The sequence below is a fragment of the Electrona antarctica genome, assembly GCF_951216825.1.
Source record: "Electrona antarctica genome assembly, chromosome: 4".
Lineage (NCBI taxonomy): Eukaryota > Metazoa > Chordata > Actinopteri > Myctophiformes > Myctophidae > Electrona > Electrona antarctica.
In genome coordinates this window covers 24,496,924-24,517,877 of record NC_136809.1, presented here as the reverse complement: position 1 = coordinate 24,517,877, position 20,954 = coordinate 24,496,924, and the positions used below count along the sequence as shown (strand labels likewise).

Sequence of the window (20,954 nt, the reverse complement as noted above, 5' to 3'; positions counted from 1 at the left end):
CAACACTGGGATTACTTATGGAACCTGCAACAGTAGGTGAGTAATTACTTTTATCTATGTTGGACGTTTGGTTTGGTTGAGCTGCTAACAAAACGTCCTCCTGCTGCTTAACGACTAGCCTACACAAATACACCGTCTGTGAGCATCTTTATCTTTGGCATCTGCCCGTGGGTGTGGGAAGCATAACATTGTGGCAGAGTAGAAACTAGAAACGAAACGAAAACTAAAAACAAATAGATTGAGCTCGTTAGTGAGAGAGCTGGTTGGGCTCTTCATATAATTTGCTGCTGCCAGTGGTTTGCTGCGTGCCGCGTCCCTGGGGCTCAGCTTTTAAACAAACAGATCCCGAGTCTCAACCTCCATCGGCCCCCACCCGGACTCAGAGACCTCATGGCCGATATATCAAAGGCCTCCTTATTCTCTGTCTTCTGATTTCATCTCGAAAAAACCCTGACGCGATGAAGGGCCGCAGCTACGCTGGCCAGACGCCCCTCTCTTACATTTTTTTTTTTTTTTATTCAACAAGGTCTTTTTCTTGCGGTAGAAAAAGAGGAGGTGGAGGTGGACAGAGGAGGAGGAGGAAGAAGGGGGTAGTTTCCAGCGCCATGCAGGCCAACAGGAGCCAGAGTGTGGGGCTGGCTGCTTGAGGCTCTCTGGGCTGTTTCCACCAGGAGCCCGGCGGGGCCCGGAGCCGCTCATTAACGGTTTGTTTGTGTGGAAGTTCAAAAAGGCCCCGGTGACGCAAGTTCCCATTTACACGGCCGGTTTGATCTGAGTTGGAGGGCTTTCTTCCTGGTAACTGGCCGGCCGCAACACTTTAAGAGGCTGTGAGTGTGTGTGTGTATACAAGTTGATGAGGTTTTTGTCTATGCATTAATTTATTTTAATGTTATTAGTATTATTAAAACTACAGGTAAAGACACACCAAAATTGTGTTGCCTACATACAGTCACAGGGATTGGAGACGTGAATATATAACTAGAAAAGCAGTTCCTGTAGAAACTGTGTGGGCTCGCACAAAGTATGTGGAAGTAGTAGGAAGGACAAAAAAAGTGTACGGAATTTAGAAAGAAAGAAAGAAATATAAAGAGCGAAGAACTAGTGTGTGAGCACACAAGTAAAACCTGGTTTATTATAATTTCCTTCTGTTAACCCATTTAGATCTGAGCATCTGCGTCACCTCATAGCTTTAAACTGTAGCTGTTGAAAAATAGCAGATCTATAAGCTCATAGCTCATCTTTTATTTTTTTTGAAAAATCGTGAAAATGTGTGCAAATCTTTGAATATAGGCCTATACTCTTTCACAGCACACATTTTTAACTCAAATCTTTCTTCTAGGGGGAGGGGGGGGGGGGGGGGGGTGTCCCTGGAACAACATATTTTCAGATGGGGGTCAGATGTGTATATGTGGACACAGACAGGTCAGCAATGCCTCTACTCACCCATTGGTTCCTTGATAACTTTGTAGTAGTCTGGGGCATCATTAGTATCCACCGGCTCCAGGAAGGGCCATGCCATTTTATGTGCCTGAAGGAGAAGAGAAAACGCTGAGGCTTATGTATGGATTAAAGCATAATAAAATCTCACAACTGAAAAATGTTGCTAGGCCATGTCCTAATATGTAATTTGTGAAACAGCGTGAAATGAGTCACCACACACTAGCGCGGTGTGTCCTACACACTTAACAATATGTAAAATGATGATATTTTGGTAGCCATACAGCTAACCAGTTGAAGAAATTGCAGATTGAGGCGTTAACGATTGCGGTTATGAAATATCTGAGATCATTAGGGTTTTCTGAAAGATGAAATAACTACTAGCCGGAAATAGGCAAGCTTACAACACGTCGCACTGCGACGTGTGCAGGACACACTTCTATTCTCCATATGCAGACGCGGCCATCTTACCATATAAGGTAATGGCAAGGTGCTGCCTAGGTTCCCATTGGCAGCCCATTCATCCAAACAGAAAAGTCCTATCTGATTGTATTACACAACGTCAAACTCACCAACATTGCAGCTGTACGGAAAGCTTGAATTATTATCTTTCTATCTTCAAAGTGTTTGTTTCATAAAAATCCACTATAATCATGTTATGAGTTACTTTCTGTCCTTGCAGGTGATGTGTTGGAGTTTGGAAGTGCTCGTTAGATATCACTCAACTGCCCTGCGTACCACCTGTGTTGAATTAGCACATAATGCTAGAGGCAGCAGGACATTGCTTTACTGAAAACGAGTGCTTCCAAACTCTGATGGCAACATGGCCGCGGTCTGTAAAAGGTCAATAGAAGACATGCTGACTTCTATGGATTCCAAATGATTGAAATCAGTCGTGGCGACTGAGAACTTTAATCCATGCTTATGGACAAAAAACAAACAACTGTGAGATTGACACATCTCTGGAGGGAGGAGGACGCAGCACGCGTGCATGCATGCGAGAGGACATTCCTGACTCCTGATGGGAATGAGGAAGTATGTGAATGTGCAGGTGAGCATGAGTGTGTGTGTCTTTCAGTGTGTCCTAGCACTTCCCAAATCTGTGAAAGAAAATGTCAGGTGTTCCACATAGCCATAGGGACATGGGTGCATCTTTAAGCCTTCATAGAGTCTGTAATCCGCTAATAAATTGAACCACACTATGGAAGCGCCTAAGGACGCCCCTTCTAAGTAAACGTCTGTATGTTTATGTTTACGTGTGTGTGTGTGTGTGTCTCCTACAATACATACCTGTAAGGAACGTAGAATTCTCTTAAGGCCTTCAAAGTCCTTTTCCGTAAGGGGTGTAAGGACTGTCATAGCCTCCTCTGTGGACTGACACTGTGGACACACGTACTCGTCAATGTGGTTGGCCTCGCTCTGCAGGATGCCCACGCAGCGGCCGTGGTACCAGTTCTGACAGCGGTCACACCCGATGTAGAACCTGCACACACACACGAGAGCGAGAGCGAGTGAGAGAGGGGTGAGACGACATTGTGAGTCCAGAAATGTACAAGCAAAAATGTCGACATGAACTCTCAAAATGTCAGAGGAATCTGGTGCGGGTGAAGCAAAAAAAACAAAATTGCCCACAATTGGCTACAAAAAAAAGAGAAAAAAGTTCACTTTCACAATGATTAATAATCACCCTCCAGTTTAAAAGAAGAAGAAATGCTGCTATTCCCCACACACACACACACACACACACAGGTTGTCCCTAGCTTCTTACTGTGACTCATCGTATGGCGTCTGACAGATGCAGAACAGCTCCTCTTTTTTGCCCTCTTGGCCACGTTTACACTCGACGCAGATGTAGTCGTCCATTTTCTTGGCTTCCTTTTCCGTGATGCCTACACATTCGCCGTGGTACCAGTTGGTGCACAGGTCGCAGCCGATGTAGAACCTGTGGAGGGAAAAAGTCATGGATCAATTAATTAGCAGTTTTAATAAAATATACTACAGTGAAATAAATGACCAATCAAATAAAGGTGTGGAACAGTGATCAGAGTAGCGTTATGGTATGGTGCAGTGGTTCTCAAAGTCGGATCAGGGGACCCCCAGGGGACCCCCAGGGGTGCTTGAGTAGGTTGACTAGGTTCCATGGGGCCCACAGCAAAATGAGTTAATAGAGCATCAAAATCAGTTTAACCAGTTTAACCGATATACATCGGTGTACAATGTGTCACAAACATTGTCAAAAACATGTTTGAAACTATTTAACGACACAAATCTTGTATGCACAAACTATTTTCTGATGGGGTCTGTGTCCAATGCTTATTAATGTAGAGGTCCTGAACGTTTGAGAACCACTGGTATAGTAGTGATCAGATATTAAAGTGCGGTAGAGATCAGATTCTAGAGGTCAGACTCATACTTGGTCTCGTCGTAGGGCGTCTTGCAGACACAGTAGAGCTTTATGTCTTTCCTGCTGTCCTTGCTGCTGGTGGTGGAGATCATCTTCTTCTTCTTGGACTTGGCCGAGGGCGGCGACTCCCGCTGATCCTCCTCCCGCTTCCTCTTGTGTGGTGTGGAGGCGGTGGTGGCGGCGGAGGCGAGGTGGTGCTGGTGGTGGTGGGGGGTTGCGGTGGCGTGCGCACGCGCCAGGCTGTGCGGCGTATGGCCGCGGGCTGCGGCCGCCGCCGCCACTGCTGCCGCCTGGGCAGCCTGGTAGGCTACGGCCTGAGCCCTCTCCTTCTCCTTCCGAAGGCGTAATAGATCTTTCCTCAGCTCCTCCTGAGGGAATGAAGAATGGCTTGGTTACAGGCCTGTACGAAAGGTGACATGGTGAATGACGTTTGGTAGCTGTATTTCTATCCTGTCGCAATATGTGGTAGGATATAAAAATGAGTCCAAGTCTGGCTGTGAGTGAGTGAGTGTTCTGCTAAAGCTAAGCTACACCGACCCCCCCCCCCCCCCCCCCCCCCCACACAATTTCTCTCATCTCCCCCTGACTCGCACCTGCGCCTCAAGCTGCAGCTCCTTGTCGAGCAGGGTGCGTTTTTTCAGGATCTCCGTCTTGAGGCTCTCTTTGTGGCGGTAGAGGAGCGAGGAGAGCTTGGAGGCGTTGGCCAACCTTCTCTTCTGCTCCACCACCTCCTCCTTCTTCCTCTTCTTGGCGGCCTGCTTCTCGTCCTTGTCTATCCGGTCGAGGATGAACTTCATCACCTGGTTGCACACTATCGCCCTGGAATGGAAGGACGAGGAGAGCGAGAACAACTTTAGAGACAGAATGAGTGGCAAAATAATTGTTCAAACCTTTGAGTCTCCGCCACTAAAAGTATTGGCTTAGGAATGAGACATAAACAAACAAAAACAATCTCCATGAATTCAAGGCTTCATGGGGTTTGTAATTGATAGAAAATAAGTAATCTAAGGGGCGAACTACTCCTTTAATAAATTCATACTACTCTAAAAAGCCAAATGGCAGGATGTGTGACATGGTGGGAATTCAAATATTGTGAGCCTACAGAGAGTCCAGTTATTCGGTCACATGTATGACAGATGTTAGGGGGAGGATTGTATTCCTCAGTGTTTAGACAGTGTCTGTCCGAGGCTCCTACATGAGCAATGGGGAAGCCATACTCTTCTCTTAGAGACATGATAAAGCAGGAAACGGAAAAATGTGATAGCTAAGAGATTAAAGAAAGACAGACATCTAAAACAAAACCGAAGAATATCTTGTTTCTCCAGACTTGAGCAGAAATTATCTGCAAAAGAATGCAATATTATGGAACATAGTCAACAACATATTTAGTAAGTTTAGTTTGCTTCCTATAATACCAAGCATTAGTACAATGTAGAAAACTTTTATAAAATAAATTTCCAGTTGAAGTGCCGCTCTGGTTGTGAATACTCTTCACTGAGCTTCACCCTCTGCAGTATGTTTTCTAACATACCCTAACGTTCTCAGCCAACAGAAGGATTGTTTATGTTGGCAGCCATTGGCTTCACCAACAAAATAGCTTGTTGAGCGCACCTACGTGTGAGTAGTTAAATGGACGTCACAATGACTATCAATCACACACTCTTATCAGGGTCAGGGATGGGTCGAGCCCTGGAGTATATTTTTTCATCAGTACTCATTGTACTGCACTATCTGATTAAAAAGAAAGCGGAGAAGACAGTCTAACCTAGAGTAGAGAAATTAGCTAAATGACACACATTAACACACACACCCACACACACACACCATCTCAGTGGTCTCAGTTCCCCGGTTTGACCCGGTTCGTTTCGGTTTTTAAAAAATGGAAGACGTTGTTAAAGACAGACAAGTAGACGTGGTAACAAACGGGCACACACGCAGAGACGAGAATGACAAATGAGGCAGGAGACAGATGAGGAGCTGGTGTTGCGAGCTCACAGCTGCGTGGCTCTGCTGTTTCAGCTTGGTGTGAATGGCCACGCTGTGGACACAAACACATGGTTGTCAGGGTCGGTGACGGGTCACGCCTCTCTGTGTGGTAGAAACGCTGGTAGGACCTGCCTACCCACATCTAGGAAAGGATGGCCCATGGCGAGAACTTCGCTCTTGTTTTTGTGCTATCCTTGAGAGGTTTTCTGTACGAGTCATTTGGGACCATTACTCTGCGAGTATTATCATAAATGTTTTTTTGTCAGAGTCAGTAGGAAATGGCATTTTCTCCTTACTCAGTCACTAGAATAAGTGAGCGCATGCATTGTACTGTATTCTTGGTTGATGTTTACCCTCAGAAATATGTTTTTTTCTTTTGTTAGAGGGAAACACATGGACAATGGCAACAGGCGGTGAAGAGTGTTATTTAAACGTTGAGAGTCAGCTCTCCGAGGGATGGGCGTTTTCAATTATTTTTGCAGATCACGTTCCTCAGAGCTCCTCGTCATTTCCACTGGGAACAGTGTGAGTGCATGTTATTCGGTGCAGTCGCAGTGAGTGTGGTGATGCTCAGGTCCGAACCTTCCCATGACCCACAACACCACTTCAATGTAAACCTCCTGCCTTGCACTGCCCCCCCCCCCCCCCCCTGCAGGGAGGGAGACTTTGCTATGTAGGTCGCACATGTGGACACGTGCACAGGCTCGGCTACATGCACACACATGCCAAACAAGAGGTCGACAGCTAGGGTGTGGCGATGATGACCTCTGTGTGTAAATCCACACACACAGACACACAGACACAGACACAGACACAGACACACACACACACACACACACACACACACACACACACACACACACACACACACACACACACTACCTCTGGTTGTCTTCTCTCTCTGCAGGTGTCATGGTCTTCTTTTGTTTTAAATGCTCGATCACAGCATTTTGCTTCATCACCACCTACAACAATACACACACAACCAACAACAAATTAGACAGCCAGACAGATAATTGTTTTAATCAACCATCTTCAAGAGGACAGTTTTGGACTTGAATGGCTCCAACTTAACTACTGTAGAGAGCTTACATGATAATACATAAGAGGATTAATAATGAAATGTGAATCAGTCAGACAGGCCACACACAGCTGTCATATAACTATAAGTAATGGACAGACAGACAGACAGACATGACATGCAAATAAGCACTGGTATGTACACATACTGGGACATTCACATCCAAAATAAACCTAAAATAGCAGGCATAAGTCAAACAGACAGTGAGACGTGTACAATAGTAATATGGTACAGACACACAGCAACAACTAAAAACATTCATTTTCTCGAACTCTTCGCGCGCACGCACGCCCGCCCGCCCGCCCGCCCGCCCGCCCGCCCGCCCGCCCGCCCGCCCGCCACACACACACACACACACACACACACACACACACACACACACACACACACACACACACACACACACACACACACACACACACACACACACACACACACACACACACACACACACACACACACACACACACACACACACACACACACACAGTAGTGGTAGTTCAAACAGACAGAAGGTTGTGAAAATAAAGGCAGCGTAAGGACGGGGTTGGAGGACGAGGAATGTTTATGTACTGATGGCAGGGAGAGAGACCGACCCTCATACCAGGATGAATGACCTGGCTGGATGGCTGCCTGAAAAAACACACACCCTTCCCCCACCTGTTTGGCGATGATGTCGCTCTGGTTGGCCGCATTGAGGCTCTGTTCCCTCTTGGCCTCGGCCGCCTGTCTCTTCTTCTGTTGCTGTTGCTCTCTGAGCTGTTGGATCCTCTGGAGCTGTTCCTGGACAGACGCCGTCTGGATGGTCACCACGTTGCCCATCTACAGGTCACACAACAACAACACAATGACATGAACATCAACAACTACGCACAAAAACACAGTACGTTGACCTGCTGTAGTGTAGCAGTACAACATATACACTTAGTTACTGTGGCACAATGTCCAATCCCGCTTAACATTTTGAGATAAGTTGTGTTTTTCCAAAGGGTGATACAAGAGGGAAAGGCCACTGGAACACCTGGAATCATCCTTTGGTCCCAAGAGTTCAAAACCTTTAATCAATGATTAAATTATATTTATCTTTATGATCTTTACTGAGATAATCTGATTAAAAATAAATAATTTTAGAACTCTTGGGCCCTGGGGAGCATGAGAGTGCACAGCAAATTCCATGGCGATGCAGCCAGTATAGCTGTTGGGCCAATATTTAAAATATGTTGTTTGGGACAAAACTGGTGGACTGCGACGGACCAACCGACGGGTGGACTGACCTCCATTGCCAAACGTAGAGCCCCACTGCTAGGGGCTACAAATTGTCATCACGACAAAACATCTTTTTAATCCTGCATGTTAAATGAACATGCAGGATTGTTCCAGCGCTAAAGAGAAGTTACAGTACCTGTCCTCCCTGGGCTGGGGTGGCCCCAGGCTGCTGGATCTGGAAGGGCAGCTGCAGTTTGATCTGCTGGGGGAGGGAGCCTCCTCCAGCCGTCTGCTGGGCCTGGAGCTGGGCGAGCACCTACACCAAACAAGGAATGCAACTTTATCAACATTTTCGGCGAAGAAATTTGGTGTATACATCATCTCATGAACAACTGAATTTATGTAATTGGTTGGTTACATTTACGTCGTATTTGGCGGACATTTGACCTAATTTCTCCTTTCATTGACAATGGCAAATATTGCCATGCAGCCAATTAGCCGCACACAGAAGCCTGTGTGCGGCCTACTGGTGGCCTTCTGGCCATGTGTCCATGCGCTGCACACCTGTAAGCCCAAAACTCCATTGGGAAACCTGGCCAATGGGTCCCGATACCATTTATTTTCAGACCGAGTACGAGTACTTAATTTTTAGTACTCGCCGATACCGAGTACCGATACGAGTACTTTTAATATTTGTTGAGTTACCCCCTTTTTCTCCAATTTAATTTCATTGTCATGCCTACACTTCAGTTGTCAGTTGTCATTGATGCTTGTAGATCGGCTGTTTCTGGCGATTTGCTGCAGTGTTGGGTCAGACTTGCTCCCGTTGCATTTGTTCAGCTTAGCGTTAACTGGATGTTTTGGTACTCGGGTCAGAGTATCGGGGCCCGGTTCAGAGTACGAATACTTGAGGGTGGTATCTGCCCGAGACCCGATACCAGTATCGGAACAACTCTACTTTTGATATCCCCTCTAGTCTTATTTTCATTGCTGGTGAGAATATGGGTTATCCCTGCTTTTGGTCAGTTACATACATGCATTGCTTTTTGGAAATGTAGACGGAATACATAGTCTGATCCTGTCAATTGACTGGATAGTGGATACTCCCAACATTGTGAAGTTGGACGGTTTTCTTCAGTTGCTGTTGGTAGTCATGGCAGCCAGTTCCCACCTGACATTATGTGGGAGCCCTGCAGGGCCTGCTCCAAACCATACTGAATAACCGCTAGTTTGCATAGCGACTTCAGCATAGGACTTAAGTCTAAGATGGACAGGCCAGTTGAATGTCTGCTTCCAAAGAGGATGATACGATCTCCCACCATGCAACAGCACGTCCATTCGTCCATCTCAGACAGGCCTTTCCCCTTGGGCACAACTGTCTTCCATGAGAATGTATTGCGATTGAATTTCCACAGATGACTGAAGTTCTGATCCAAGTCGTTGACACCAAATATGTACAGCTCCCCATTGTAGGCAAAAGCTGAATGAAGCCTGCGTTCTGGTAGAAGCGGTGCAGAAGGCGTGATCAGCCAGTTGTCAGTCTCAGTGTCAAACACACTGATGCTGTTGCCATCATTATTCCGGATACCAAATACAAACATCTGTCCTGATGATGGTGGCGGAGTGATATGAAAATGAATCGGGTGGAGCCCCTCTGGTGTTAATTAAAATCCAGACCATTGTGGTGGTGTCCAACTTGTAGATATCGTTAGTAATCCGGTCTCCTGCTCCTCCATGGATATACATGACCTTCCATTCATTGTCAATGGCATTTAATGTTTGTGTTGCCACAAATTTACATCATATTTGGCAGACATTTAACCTAATTTCTCCTTTCATTGTCGATGGCAAATATGAGACGTGTGGGGACAAGATGACGTACATTTTCCCTTCATTGTCAATGGCATTTAATGTTTGTGTTGTGGACATTTTGTGGGGACAAAAGCTGTATATAGGCGCCCCTCAAAAAGGGGTCTAAGAGCCAAATCGGGTCAAGTTCATCAAATCTAGAGGATTTAACAGGCTAAGCATTTCTGAATATAAACACTGTAACACGATTAACTCTCCTGCCCCAACTGTACCTGTTGTTGGAGCCCTGGGACACTGATCAGATGTGGGCTCTGCTGGATCTGCAGCTGGGTCCTCCCTCCCTGCGTCTTCACCTGCAACGGTGTAGGAGACTGGATGGGCATGTGGGGCTGAGTCTGAGGGGGCAACTGGCCCTGGGGGGTGGCAGAGGGAGGGGTGCTGGTGGCGGCCAGCGGGGTGGCACCCGCCTGGACCGGGGCAGCGGCCTGCTGGGCGGGCTGGGCTGGGGTCTTAGTGGGGGTGGCGGAGTGGGGCTGTCCGGCAGCCGTAGTAACTGATGGAGAGAGAGAATTTGTATGTGAATAAGGGTGACGGCTGACATTGCCATCTGCTTAGCCCAGTATAACAAACTATTTCATGTCATGGACAACTCAAACCCAAACCACACCAAAGGGTCGAGACGGGATGAGATGGTTTTAGCGTTCGCCCCAGCGGTGTGATATGTCCTGTTGCACGTCGACCCAAGTGATTCAATTCAATGGCCCAAACCACACCAATAGGTCACCATGCAACTCCTCGCAAACCGTTTGGTTGCGAGGAGTTGCATGGCGACCCATTGGTGTGGTTTGGGCTTAAGACATTGACCTTGTATTTATCTTTTGTATTTTGCATTGGCTGCATTGACTTGTGTGTGTATGTGGGTATACCTGTGTTTGCGGTGGGCGTGGCAGTGGGAGCAACAGGAGTGAACAGGAAGCGCTGGACCTGGCCGTTGGGCAACTGGGCTTGCATAAGCTGCTGACCAGGGCCGGGGATGACGGTCACCCCCTGGGGGATGATCTGCAGCTGGCCAGTGGTCTGACCCTGACCCTGGATCATCACCGTCAGATGCTGCTGGGGGGCCGCTGGGGGGCCTCCTGGTGACTTCTGGGTCAGCGAGGGCAGATAGACGAGAGAGGGGAGAGGAGAGGAGGAGAGAGGCGAGTGGAAAGAGGATAGGTCAGCTCCGAATCTCTTCCGTCTGTACATCTCATCTAGTATAAGAGATTACTTGGTTGTTCATTTGTATTGTTGGCATATTACACATTTTTAGAGGTAGTTTAAATCCCGGTGTTTTATGGAACAAAATTATTGAGTTATGTTGCTTAGTAACAATGAGACGAGTGCGAGAGGACTGATGATCCAACCTGTGTGAGCTGTGTGAGGTGTGACAATGTCAGTTTGGCTGGACTCTGGCCCAGCTGAGGCCGCTGTGTGCCGGGTGAAGTAGGGCTCGCCATGGTGGTGGCACCAGATATTGGTGTGGATATTGCCTGGCCACGGATGATCTGGGTCAGCACCTGTTGTCCACCTTGACCTGGGCATGATGGGTAACACGATTATTATTATCTGATGTTTACATGCACAAAAATACCCAATTTATTTGGAATAATGGAGTTAAGCCAAGCAAATGGTTAGAGTTTGGGAGGATATAAGTAGTCTAACTAGAACACTGCATATGGGTGATTAAAGCCATTATACAATTTGAGTGTGTAGAATGTTGAAATGTAAACTCGTTTAATCATTAAACCCTTTTTCATACTCCGTTTCCATGGTTAGCTATGTTAATCGGGTTGTGCTTAGTGCATAAATGACCGGCTCATACATATGCAGATTCCATGAACTCCCTTGCCTTAAAGGACCACTTCACCACTTTTCAACCTATCTTCATATAATAGGTCCTCACTAATAATCATGATAAAATGGCACCATTTTTTTCTACTCGGTCTGTGTCTCATACGAGGGCTGTGGGCAGTTCAGAGACCCGTCCACCAGTGACATCATTTTTAGATTTTTGTTATCGTGAGAACAATGGCTTCCATTTTCGCATTGCAACTTTTCAGGAATAGAAAGCCTGCAGTTTCTATTAGCTTGGATTCCCCATCGATGATGTCACTGGTGGACAGGTCTCTGAACTGCCCACAGCCCTCCTATGAGACACAGACTGAATAGAAAGAAATAGTGCCATTTTATCACGATTATTAGTGAGGACCTATTATATGAAGATAGGTTGAAAAGTGGTCCTTTAATAATGGGGTATGATCGAATTGCGATTTAAATGTCAGTGTGTAGCTGAGAGGTTTATGAGCCGAGAGAGAGCGAGAGAAAGAGAGAAAGAGAGAGAGATTGAGAAACTGAGAGGTTTACCTTGCTGGACCACTAGGCCGGGTGTACGGAGGATGTTCTTGCTCAGGGCTCCTGCCTGCTGGATAGGAGTTCGGATCACAGTCATTCCAGGACGGATCTGACCTCCAGTGGTCAGCACCTGGAAAGCACACGATGAGTCAAACCAATGCTAACATCAGCATGAAACAATCAACAGTTTGACCTGCGACATGAAGTTAGTTGGAAAATGTCTCCCAGGCCAGTAGTTCCGGTAGTTACCTGCTGAGGGGTGTTGGGCCTGATGCTGAGCGTGGTGGTGCGGGGCTGGAATGTGGTGTAGGTCTGGGCGCCGCCTGCCGAACTGGTTGGGATGATCCCCAACACTTTCTGTTGAATCATACCTGAGATAGAGAGAGGGGGGTCAGGGGCGTAACTAGCGTGACACAGACAACGCAAATGCGTGGGGGCCCGGTGCTGTCGGGGAGGCCCGGTGCTGTCGGGGGGGCCCGGTGCTGTCGGGGGCGCCAGCTGACAAGCCTGCGTGGGGGCCTACTGACGTCTAGTTACGTGGTCCATCACAAGTCTGAAGACCTATGGAATTCTGTTTTCCCACTCGGAGGAGGTTCGCAGACCTCCATTGTAGGAAAAGGCTAATGTTAGCATTAGCTCACGCTAGCCATCTTTCTCTTGAAACGTTTATATTCCGATCGTGATGCGATGAAAAATCAGAAATCAGATCCGAACCTCGGACGTCTGATCAGCACAATGGACAGTTTTTGAGTAAAGAGCCATAGAAGATCCCAATTATAACAGTAGTCTAGGCATGTGTGAGCACGCTGTGCGTGCAAGGGAAAGCAAGGCGTTGCCTAGCAAACGGCTCAGGGCAAAAAGTTGTTTCTTAGCGGTGACATTTCAGATCCATATAAAGCGGTATAAAACGTATATATATATATACACACACGTCAATCGCAGACACCAGATGGCGAAACACGTATATATATACGCGTCAATAGCAGACAATGTGTTAAAAATTAACTCTGCTTCCTTGCGTAAGTGTAAATCTATAGTACCCAGAATCTCCATAATGCAATTAATGTATTTGAAGAAGTGGCAACAAGTTTACCCAGGACAAGTGGTGGTTGGGTGGAGGGCTGGTATTGATACTCAATGAATTATTTGTAGGCTCCCTGTCTTTCGAAGCCACCGGCCTTAGATCATGACCACTGTAAATATTAGCCGAACAAGGTCAACAAAATCTTCAAAAGGTGCGCTGAAAGTCAGGCTGCTTTGCCCCCATCATGTGTGAAGGCCCTTATGAATCATGCATGAGTTCAGACGCTACATCTCGACTCCATTCTGACAAAGGGCACACTTCATATTTGTTTGCTGGGGCTCCACGTCTTTTGGAGCTCACGTGAACCGAGGCCTAAAACGGAAACCCTTCTCTAAGCCCCTGGAGTGTTGCTTCACCCCCCCCCCCCCCCTTCCCCCCGACATACTTTTTCCTTTTTTTCAACCACGAGCAAGCAGGTAAACCCGTAACATCAAGGGTGCCCCTCTTCAAACAGGGCACATTAAGCCCCCCGGTCGTAAGACCTGGGGAGTTTGCAGCTCTGGTCTCACATCAAACACTCCCTTCTATGGCCTAGCTGTTTCAGAGAGAGTCATGGAGTAGCGAGACTAGCGAGTGTAGTGGCACACTTTCATTCAGTGGCAGGGGGAAGAGAGAAAAAAGTAAAGGGGGGGAAAAGAAAAATGGAATCCCTCCATAGAGGGTTACCTGTCTGGGGAAGCAGACCTCACGGTAAACTTGTTTTCCTGCTTAACTTCCTTAAGACCTTCCAAAACAAACAGTGGCCAAACAGTCATGCTGGATAAATATACATGTCCTTTAACTGGTTTCACTCCACCTCAACTGCAAGTCTCCGCTTCAAAGACGATTCCCCCCCCTTCATCTTCTTCCTTTTTGTGTGTGTGTGTGTGTGTGGAGGGGGGGGGGGGGGGGCTGCTATCTCTATCCTAAACAGTGTTAACTGTGACAGGACAGCACAGGACAGTCAAAATTCTGTCATCTGAAACTGTTATATTTTTAGTGAATCCTACTATAAATGCACCACGTCTGTGTGTGTGTACGGTTGTAATGCACGTAACACACGCGTTCCACACACCATCGAGTCGGTCGGACCCACGGTTCTCCAGAACCACTACAAAAGGCTCTGGTCAGGCTCTGCCAGTGGGCCAAATCAGCCTAAATCCTCTCACCTGTGCAATTTCTAGCCTCTGCCTCAGCCAATTGATTGCCTCTGCCTGAGCCAATTGATTGCCCAAAGGTGACACAGACAGATAGTTAAAGCGGGTGCTATGACAAGTTGACAACGGGTATTATTAGGTTCCCAAGTTGCATCGTTCTCAAGTAGGCCGGTGGCCGACGGGCATGTACAGGTCTAGTAGTCTTAATTGACTAAACAACATAAGGTTTTAGTCAACTAAATCAAGTCAGACTAAAATTCAACAGGTTTCGATTCTCAACCATGCATTCAATTAGTACATAATTTGTTTCAATTTGAAGACAGTTAAACTTTACACTCATTCAGCGTGTCAAGTCAGTGGTGGTTTCTTTAACTTGCATTGTATTTCAAGTTTAAATTAAATCTGTATGACATGACTTAGTTTTACTTGATTTTTGTTCTTTACTAGTAGTACCTCCCTAACATTTTCGTCTAGTTTTTATTTTTTGACAAAATTGTCAATATATTTATTCATATTGTTTGTCATCGTAGCTTAGATATTATTTAGTTATTGAGTTTATCGAACATTTTTCATCATAGCTTTAGTTGACAAAATTAACCCTGACCCTAAATCAATCAACATTTTCTTCATGACTTCTAAGCTTAAAGCTTATTAAAGCATGTCTTTGCCCATAATAGTTGGATCAATGTGATAAAATACTTGATTAAGGCATCGGCACTGAATCACCTACAGTGGAAGATCTGGGACATTTTGAGCATGTTCTTAGGCACAGCTTTGCTAAGCTTCGAACAAGGCCGGGTTGGCTAAGTGAACTGCATCATAGGAGTGAAACCATTAACTGTATAATGGAATAGCTTACTTACACATAATTCTCTGACATTTCATCTGGTGCAACCACCTTGCCCATGTAATGTAGATGGATGGGTGTATTGCTAATGCACATTGTTCGGTCGATTTGAACCAGGACCACCTCTAACAGGTGTTATGAGCCATTCGTCATCCCGTTACCCGACAGAACCACAGACGGGCCCAGGCGGTTGCTCAGCATCAACCGTCACCTCATCTGTCGGGTCAATATTGACCTTTTTTTCTTTTAGTAAGAAGCAGTTCAAAAGCAATGTCTGGATTTAGAATCTCAGACTACACAAGTTTAGCGTCCACAAAACCATCCAACCAAAATAACAGCTTTTCTTATTAGATTACCATGCCGACGGGACATAACCAGGCAGTGATGCGCCACTCCAGACTACGCCACTGACTCACAGCGTGTGCCACAGTGAGGCAGGCTCACAGTAGGTCAGCACACTGGACTGAGGTAGTGGTTGTGTCTGATGTGGGAGCAGGGCCCACAGTGCTTATTGTGTTGGCGGTCACTTGAAAATAAAACAGCGACATAACCTGGCCTGCAAAGACTGTAGGGGAGGCCTCAAGCCAAGGTGCATGCTACCAGAGTGATTGACTATATTCACAGGGTGGCTATTTTATTGTCATACTATGACAAGTATTGTCATACTCTGTATGTAAGAGCAAAATTGCAGCAGCAGTGTGAATATGGTTACTAGGTATAAGAAGAGGATAGCGTCTAAACAATTAACCCATTAAGACCGGAGCAAATTCTACAAATGTTATTAACTACTAAATCAGTAGTTAATAACAAAAGAGTACATCACTAGGAATGAGGAGAATAACTGACTACTTCGCATTCAAATCTAATAAAACTTCCTCCACATTTCTTGATAGTCTGGACAAAACTGTTAAGACCAGACCTCTGATTAATTCAACAGTGTGGCAGAAAATAAGGAGACGGTTTTGCATAGCTCAATATTTAGACGTTTTAAGTCCGTCTGAAGCTGCAGGATCCTTGGTATAATGACAGTTGCAATCAAGGAAAAGAGGCATGTCCAATTTGTACCTAATTTGTAGACTAAAAAATGTTTCATACGTCTCCGGTGTTGCCTCCAGCGGCTAGAAGAAATAGCTCAGAGTTCAGCAAATGAGTTCAGACAGATGCCACCCGTCTACAGAGCCAAGTCCGTGGTTGGCACACTAAAAGGCTTTTAACTGACGACAACAACTTATCTCAGACCTAAATCGGATGCTCCGACATATTTGAACCGTCTCAGGTGTGGTCTTCCTTGGGGTAAAAACACCAATATGAACATCTCAAAATGGATGCTGGATGGAAAGGAAAAGGCTACATTGGAAAATAAAAGCTGAACATTTACAGTATGATGTTCTATGCTCAAGGTGGAGCTTGTTTAAAAAAGGTACCATAACCATACCTCCTTGCGTGGTTGGCACGTTGACCGTTACAATCTTGCTGTTGGCAGGCAGCGGCAGCTTGGCAGTCAGAACCTTGCCCCCTACGGTGGTGCCGGTAATCTGGAAGGTCTGTCCACCAGACGTGGACACGGTGGTTACGGTTCCTGAGGCTCCTAAGAGGAAAACCCAAAAATGCCACCATCATATAAATAATATATATATAGCACATTACAAAATAAACCGAATATAATACGATGATATATGGCTGCTACTACTACAAATATTTAATATCTTCATTTCTGCAAAGTGCACACTGCACAGTTGCACACACATTTCAAAAGATTTTATGTGATGAATGATATTATGGTGAGGATGGTTTCCACAGGTAAGCAAATTGATCTGATGTTCCAACTGATGACAAACTGACTGAAAGTGTTTAGTATGAAAATGTAATTCGTAGCTTTGAATAAGTCAAGAGGAAAAACCAGATTACATATACACAGAAAGTGCAAATTGGAAGTGAAGTCATTTCCAAGTGTTTCCATGCGAAGAGAAATTGTGTAAATTGGTGGTGTGATTTATTGCAGTCAAGCAACAAACAAGCCACATATGTAAATACATCTCTCAAACATGTACAACCCAAAACCCCTTTGATCACCAAAATGTGGACAGTTAAGCCCCTTTCCCACTGGACAAAAAACACCCACTAACATCTGGCTTTAGTCTTTAGTGGTAAAGGTTAACGAACGACATTCATTCATTCCCAGGATAAATGGCTTTGCAGTTGGCATGGGTATAGAATTAACCTTATTGTCACATCACAGGCTTACAGGTGTAAAGAAGTGGGATATATTATTATTCATTTATTATTATATATATATAAATATTTTGCTTTGATTGGCAGTGATGGAAACATGACACCTAGGTAGATACACCAATGTCGGCCACTTTTCCGGCATGATTCCAAAAAGAGATTCTCCTGATTCGAAGGGAAGAGGAAGTAAGGAGACCACATCGGCTCTACAATGAGAGCATTTCACTCATATTTGCCTCTACAAATAGATAGGCCGTATCATGTATGTATGAACCGAAGAAAAAGAGAATTTATTTGAAGTAATCAGAATCCTCTATTATAGCTTTTTCATGATTGCAACAATCCAAATTCCCCCCCAATTGTTGTGGGGTGCTAGCCCAAAGCCCAGCTTTGTGTGTCTGTGTGTTTGTACCACGGAAAGTATTGGATTGGCTGAGCACAGAATGTGATGTATGATGATGTATGATGATAAGAGAACCCCTCACTTCCCACAAGTGTGATTTCTTTTTAGTGTGGTTGCTATAGGCAACACACTATTGTTCTCGGTCTTTGCCAGCAAATCGAGCCTGCTTTTTGTTAACTTTTGCACCACAGAAAAGTGAAGCTTTTGGTCATGCTTCACACACTGTAGTCATGCTTCACATGACATCACAATATATAAATGGTAAGACGGAATTTACTTCCCAGTGGATTCCTCGCGACTCACTCGTGTCAGTGCAACCACATTTGCAATTTCCCAGAATTGCACCTTTCTTTTATTTTTGTATATTGTTTTGTTATCGGTTTGGATAGTTAAAAATGTGTATTGCCTCTGGACAGCAAACCCGCAAACGCCCAAGAGAGGATGATAGAGTGCGGTAGAGGGTCAGAGAGCGAGCGAGACCGAGAGAAGACTTCCAGGCACTTCACAAATGCACTTGTTTATACTCTATAGAACAGTTGCCATTGATGAAATGACAGAAATCCTTTCATTTGCAATGGCAGATATACAGTAGTTGCTGTTGCATGTTTTGAACAAGAAAGATTAAAAACAAAAAAAAGAAGAATTTGAAAGAAAAATAAGGATAAAAGAAAAAGCATTTTTGTGGAAAGAAATTGTATTGCATATATTTAGTTTGCTGGTCCTTAAAGGGGAATACCACTCATTTTCAACATTTTACTATGTCATTAATATACCTTAGAGCTGTTGTGTGGAAATAATAAAAAGGTCCCCCCATTCTGTGTTTCCTAGAACCGGAGGTCTGAAAAAAACCATTAACATTGTGAATCACATCTTGATGATGTCATCAAGATGTGATTCACAATGTTAATGCAGCTCAAGTCCCCCTCACAGCCTCATCATGCTCAAGGGAAACCAGCTGGGGCCACCTTTCACATACCTTGCGTGCTCTGACCCTGCTTGACCCAGGTAGCGAAGGACTGCTGGAAGTTTTTGTTCTGCTGGAATGTGACAGGGCTGCCCAACTTGGTGGTCAGCACCACCTTGGTTCCGGGGGCAACCTGGCCCGACAATGAGCCAACTATGACTTTGGGGGTCGTGGCTGCTGTGGTGGGGATACCCGGGGGAGTCGCGCTGGCCGAGACCGTTTTCTGCTCAAGACGTTTCTGCAACAAATCCATGTCAGACTGAGTCAACAATAATACGCATTATTACACTGCTTGGTTGAATGCTTGATTCGGAACATTGAATTCAACCATCTTGTTTTTTTAAATAATGACCACTGAACTCAATAACAGACCAATGTCTAATCAAAGACTCAGAGCACCTGGCTTATATCAATCTGTGTTGCCTTATTTGTGCCCGTATCCAACATTGCAGCTGTGTAAATAAACACACAATGTCATTTAAAGCTAAACAGTACATTCAAGAATGTTTTTGAAATTATTTGAAGTGAGAAATGGACAATGCAGTAACAGAATATTAATTATATTTGATCAACAACACTTCCCGTTGGTTGCTGAGCAGACTGCGTTGCACTGGACGCACCTGGCATAATGTAATGAAATCCTTTTTTGTTGTTGTTACTTTAGTTTAGAGTCTATGATTTTTAAGTGTAGCTGTGTAATAAGCAGAATGAGAAAAGGGAAAGATAAAGACCACTCAGCTTCATGTCAGGGTCTAATCACCCTCTTGGCAACCTTGTGGTTACCATCCAGCAACTCTACCCCTGAGCCACCGCCGCCCCTCATTTGCATAATATTAATAATATTGACCAGGTACAGACGTCAATCTCTCCAGTCTCCAGTTGAAGAGATGAATTAAAGTGTGGATTGATGGGAAAACAACAATCAAAACATCTACTCACTTTGGCTTGCTCTGCAGCCTGGGCTTTCTCCTTCTCTACCCTGGAATAGCCAAACACCAATGTTACAAACATCAATGCAAGTTATGCACAACACTGAATTGAATTACCCTAAAATATTGATCAAGGTGGTGTTGTTGACCAGAAATGGTCAACAATAGTTCATATTGACTTTTTATTGCTGCTAAATTGAATCGATCCAGGCATTGTGACCTCTGTCTCTCTGACCTCTCTGAGAAGGCTCGTATCTCCCAGAGGTCCAGCTCCTCCTCGGCCACCCAGGTCTCCAGCACCACGGGGCCCGTCTGCTTGGTGGGCTCCGGCTTCTTGGGCCGCAGCGCACTGGAGCGCAGCCCCTTCCTCTGTGGAGTGTGGGTCTCTGGAAGGGTGCACAGGGAGGTGGAGGGACATTGGTGTGTCAGAGAGAGAGAGAGAGAGGGGAATACCACTCATTTTCAACATTGAACCATGTCATTAATATAACTTAGAGTTGTGTGGAAATAATTCTAGATCTTAGGGGTGATCAGGGACATCATGTCGGTGTACACTTTGGCCTGCAGAGTACACAGACGTGATGTTACTGATCACATGACACCAACTCTTAAATTAATGACAGTTCAATGTTGAAAAATAAAAAACTTGAAAAAAAAGCAGTGGGTTCTCAAACTTTTTCAAGTCAAGGACCCCAAAGATTATATGCATTTTGCCACGGATCCCCATCTCAAAATATGTGGTTTCAGGGACCGCCAGAAGAAAAGATTTGATTTAAAAATGTTCACTGAAAAATATATACTGTATATTTGCACAAAGAATATGGCAGATCTACAAGCTCATAGCACAGCAAGGAGTGACGTGCTAGGAGCTTGTATATCTGCAATTTTTTAATAGCCAAAGTATAAAATAATGGTTAAGTGGTTAAAATTCTAAAATGACAGATGCTTTCACAGTTTTAATGGGTTAAGACTTAACCCATTGAAAGCATTTGTGTCTTTTTAGATTTAAACGTTTAGTGAACATGTGTATACAGACACAAAAAGA

The 20,954-nt window shown here is 45.1% G+C and overlaps 1 protein-coding gene across 3 annotated transcripts in view; it reads right to left on the bottom strand.

Annotated features, from left to right (window-relative positions):
- LOC306922474 (nucleosome-remodeling factor subunit BPTF-like) overlaps positions 1 to 20,954 on the bottom strand; it is a 52,445-nt gene that overhangs the window by 3,274 nt on the left and 28,217 nt on the right. For all 3 annotated transcript variants that reach the window (XM_079500112.1, XM_079500113.1, XM_079500114.1), the window contains 17 exons: positions 20,145 to 20,295; positions 19,920 to 19,959; positions 18,993 to 19,218; positions 16,820 to 16,972; positions 12,567 to 12,688; positions 12,330 to 12,447; positions 11,330 to 11,499; positions 10,850 to 11,069; positions 10,196 to 10,476; positions 8,311 to 8,430; positions 7,569 to 7,730; positions 6,710 to 6,792; positions 4,435 to 4,660; positions 3,851 to 4,209; positions 3,206 to 3,379; positions 2,728 to 2,920; positions 1,444 to 1,528 (listed from right to left, as the gene is read on the bottom strand). In XM_079500112.1, coding sequence (XP_079356238.1) covers positions 1,444 to 1,528; positions 2,728 to 2,920; positions 3,206 to 3,379; positions 3,851 to 4,209; positions 4,435 to 4,660; positions 6,710 to 6,792; positions 7,569 to 7,730; positions 8,311 to 8,430; positions 10,196 to 10,476; positions 10,850 to 11,069; positions 11,330 to 11,499; positions 12,330 to 12,447; positions 12,567 to 12,688; positions 16,820 to 16,972; positions 18,993 to 19,218; positions 19,920 to 19,959; positions 20,145 to 20,295 — 2,883 coding nt within the window. The remainder of the gene's footprint in view (positions 1 to 1,443; positions 1,529 to 2,727; positions 2,921 to 3,205; positions 3,380 to 3,850; positions 4,210 to 4,434; positions 4,661 to 6,709; positions 6,793 to 7,568; positions 7,731 to 8,310; positions 8,431 to 10,195; positions 10,477 to 10,849; positions 11,070 to 11,329; positions 11,500 to 12,329; positions 12,448 to 12,566; positions 12,689 to 16,819; positions 16,973 to 18,992; positions 19,219 to 19,919; positions 19,960 to 20,144; positions 20,296 to 20,954) is intronic.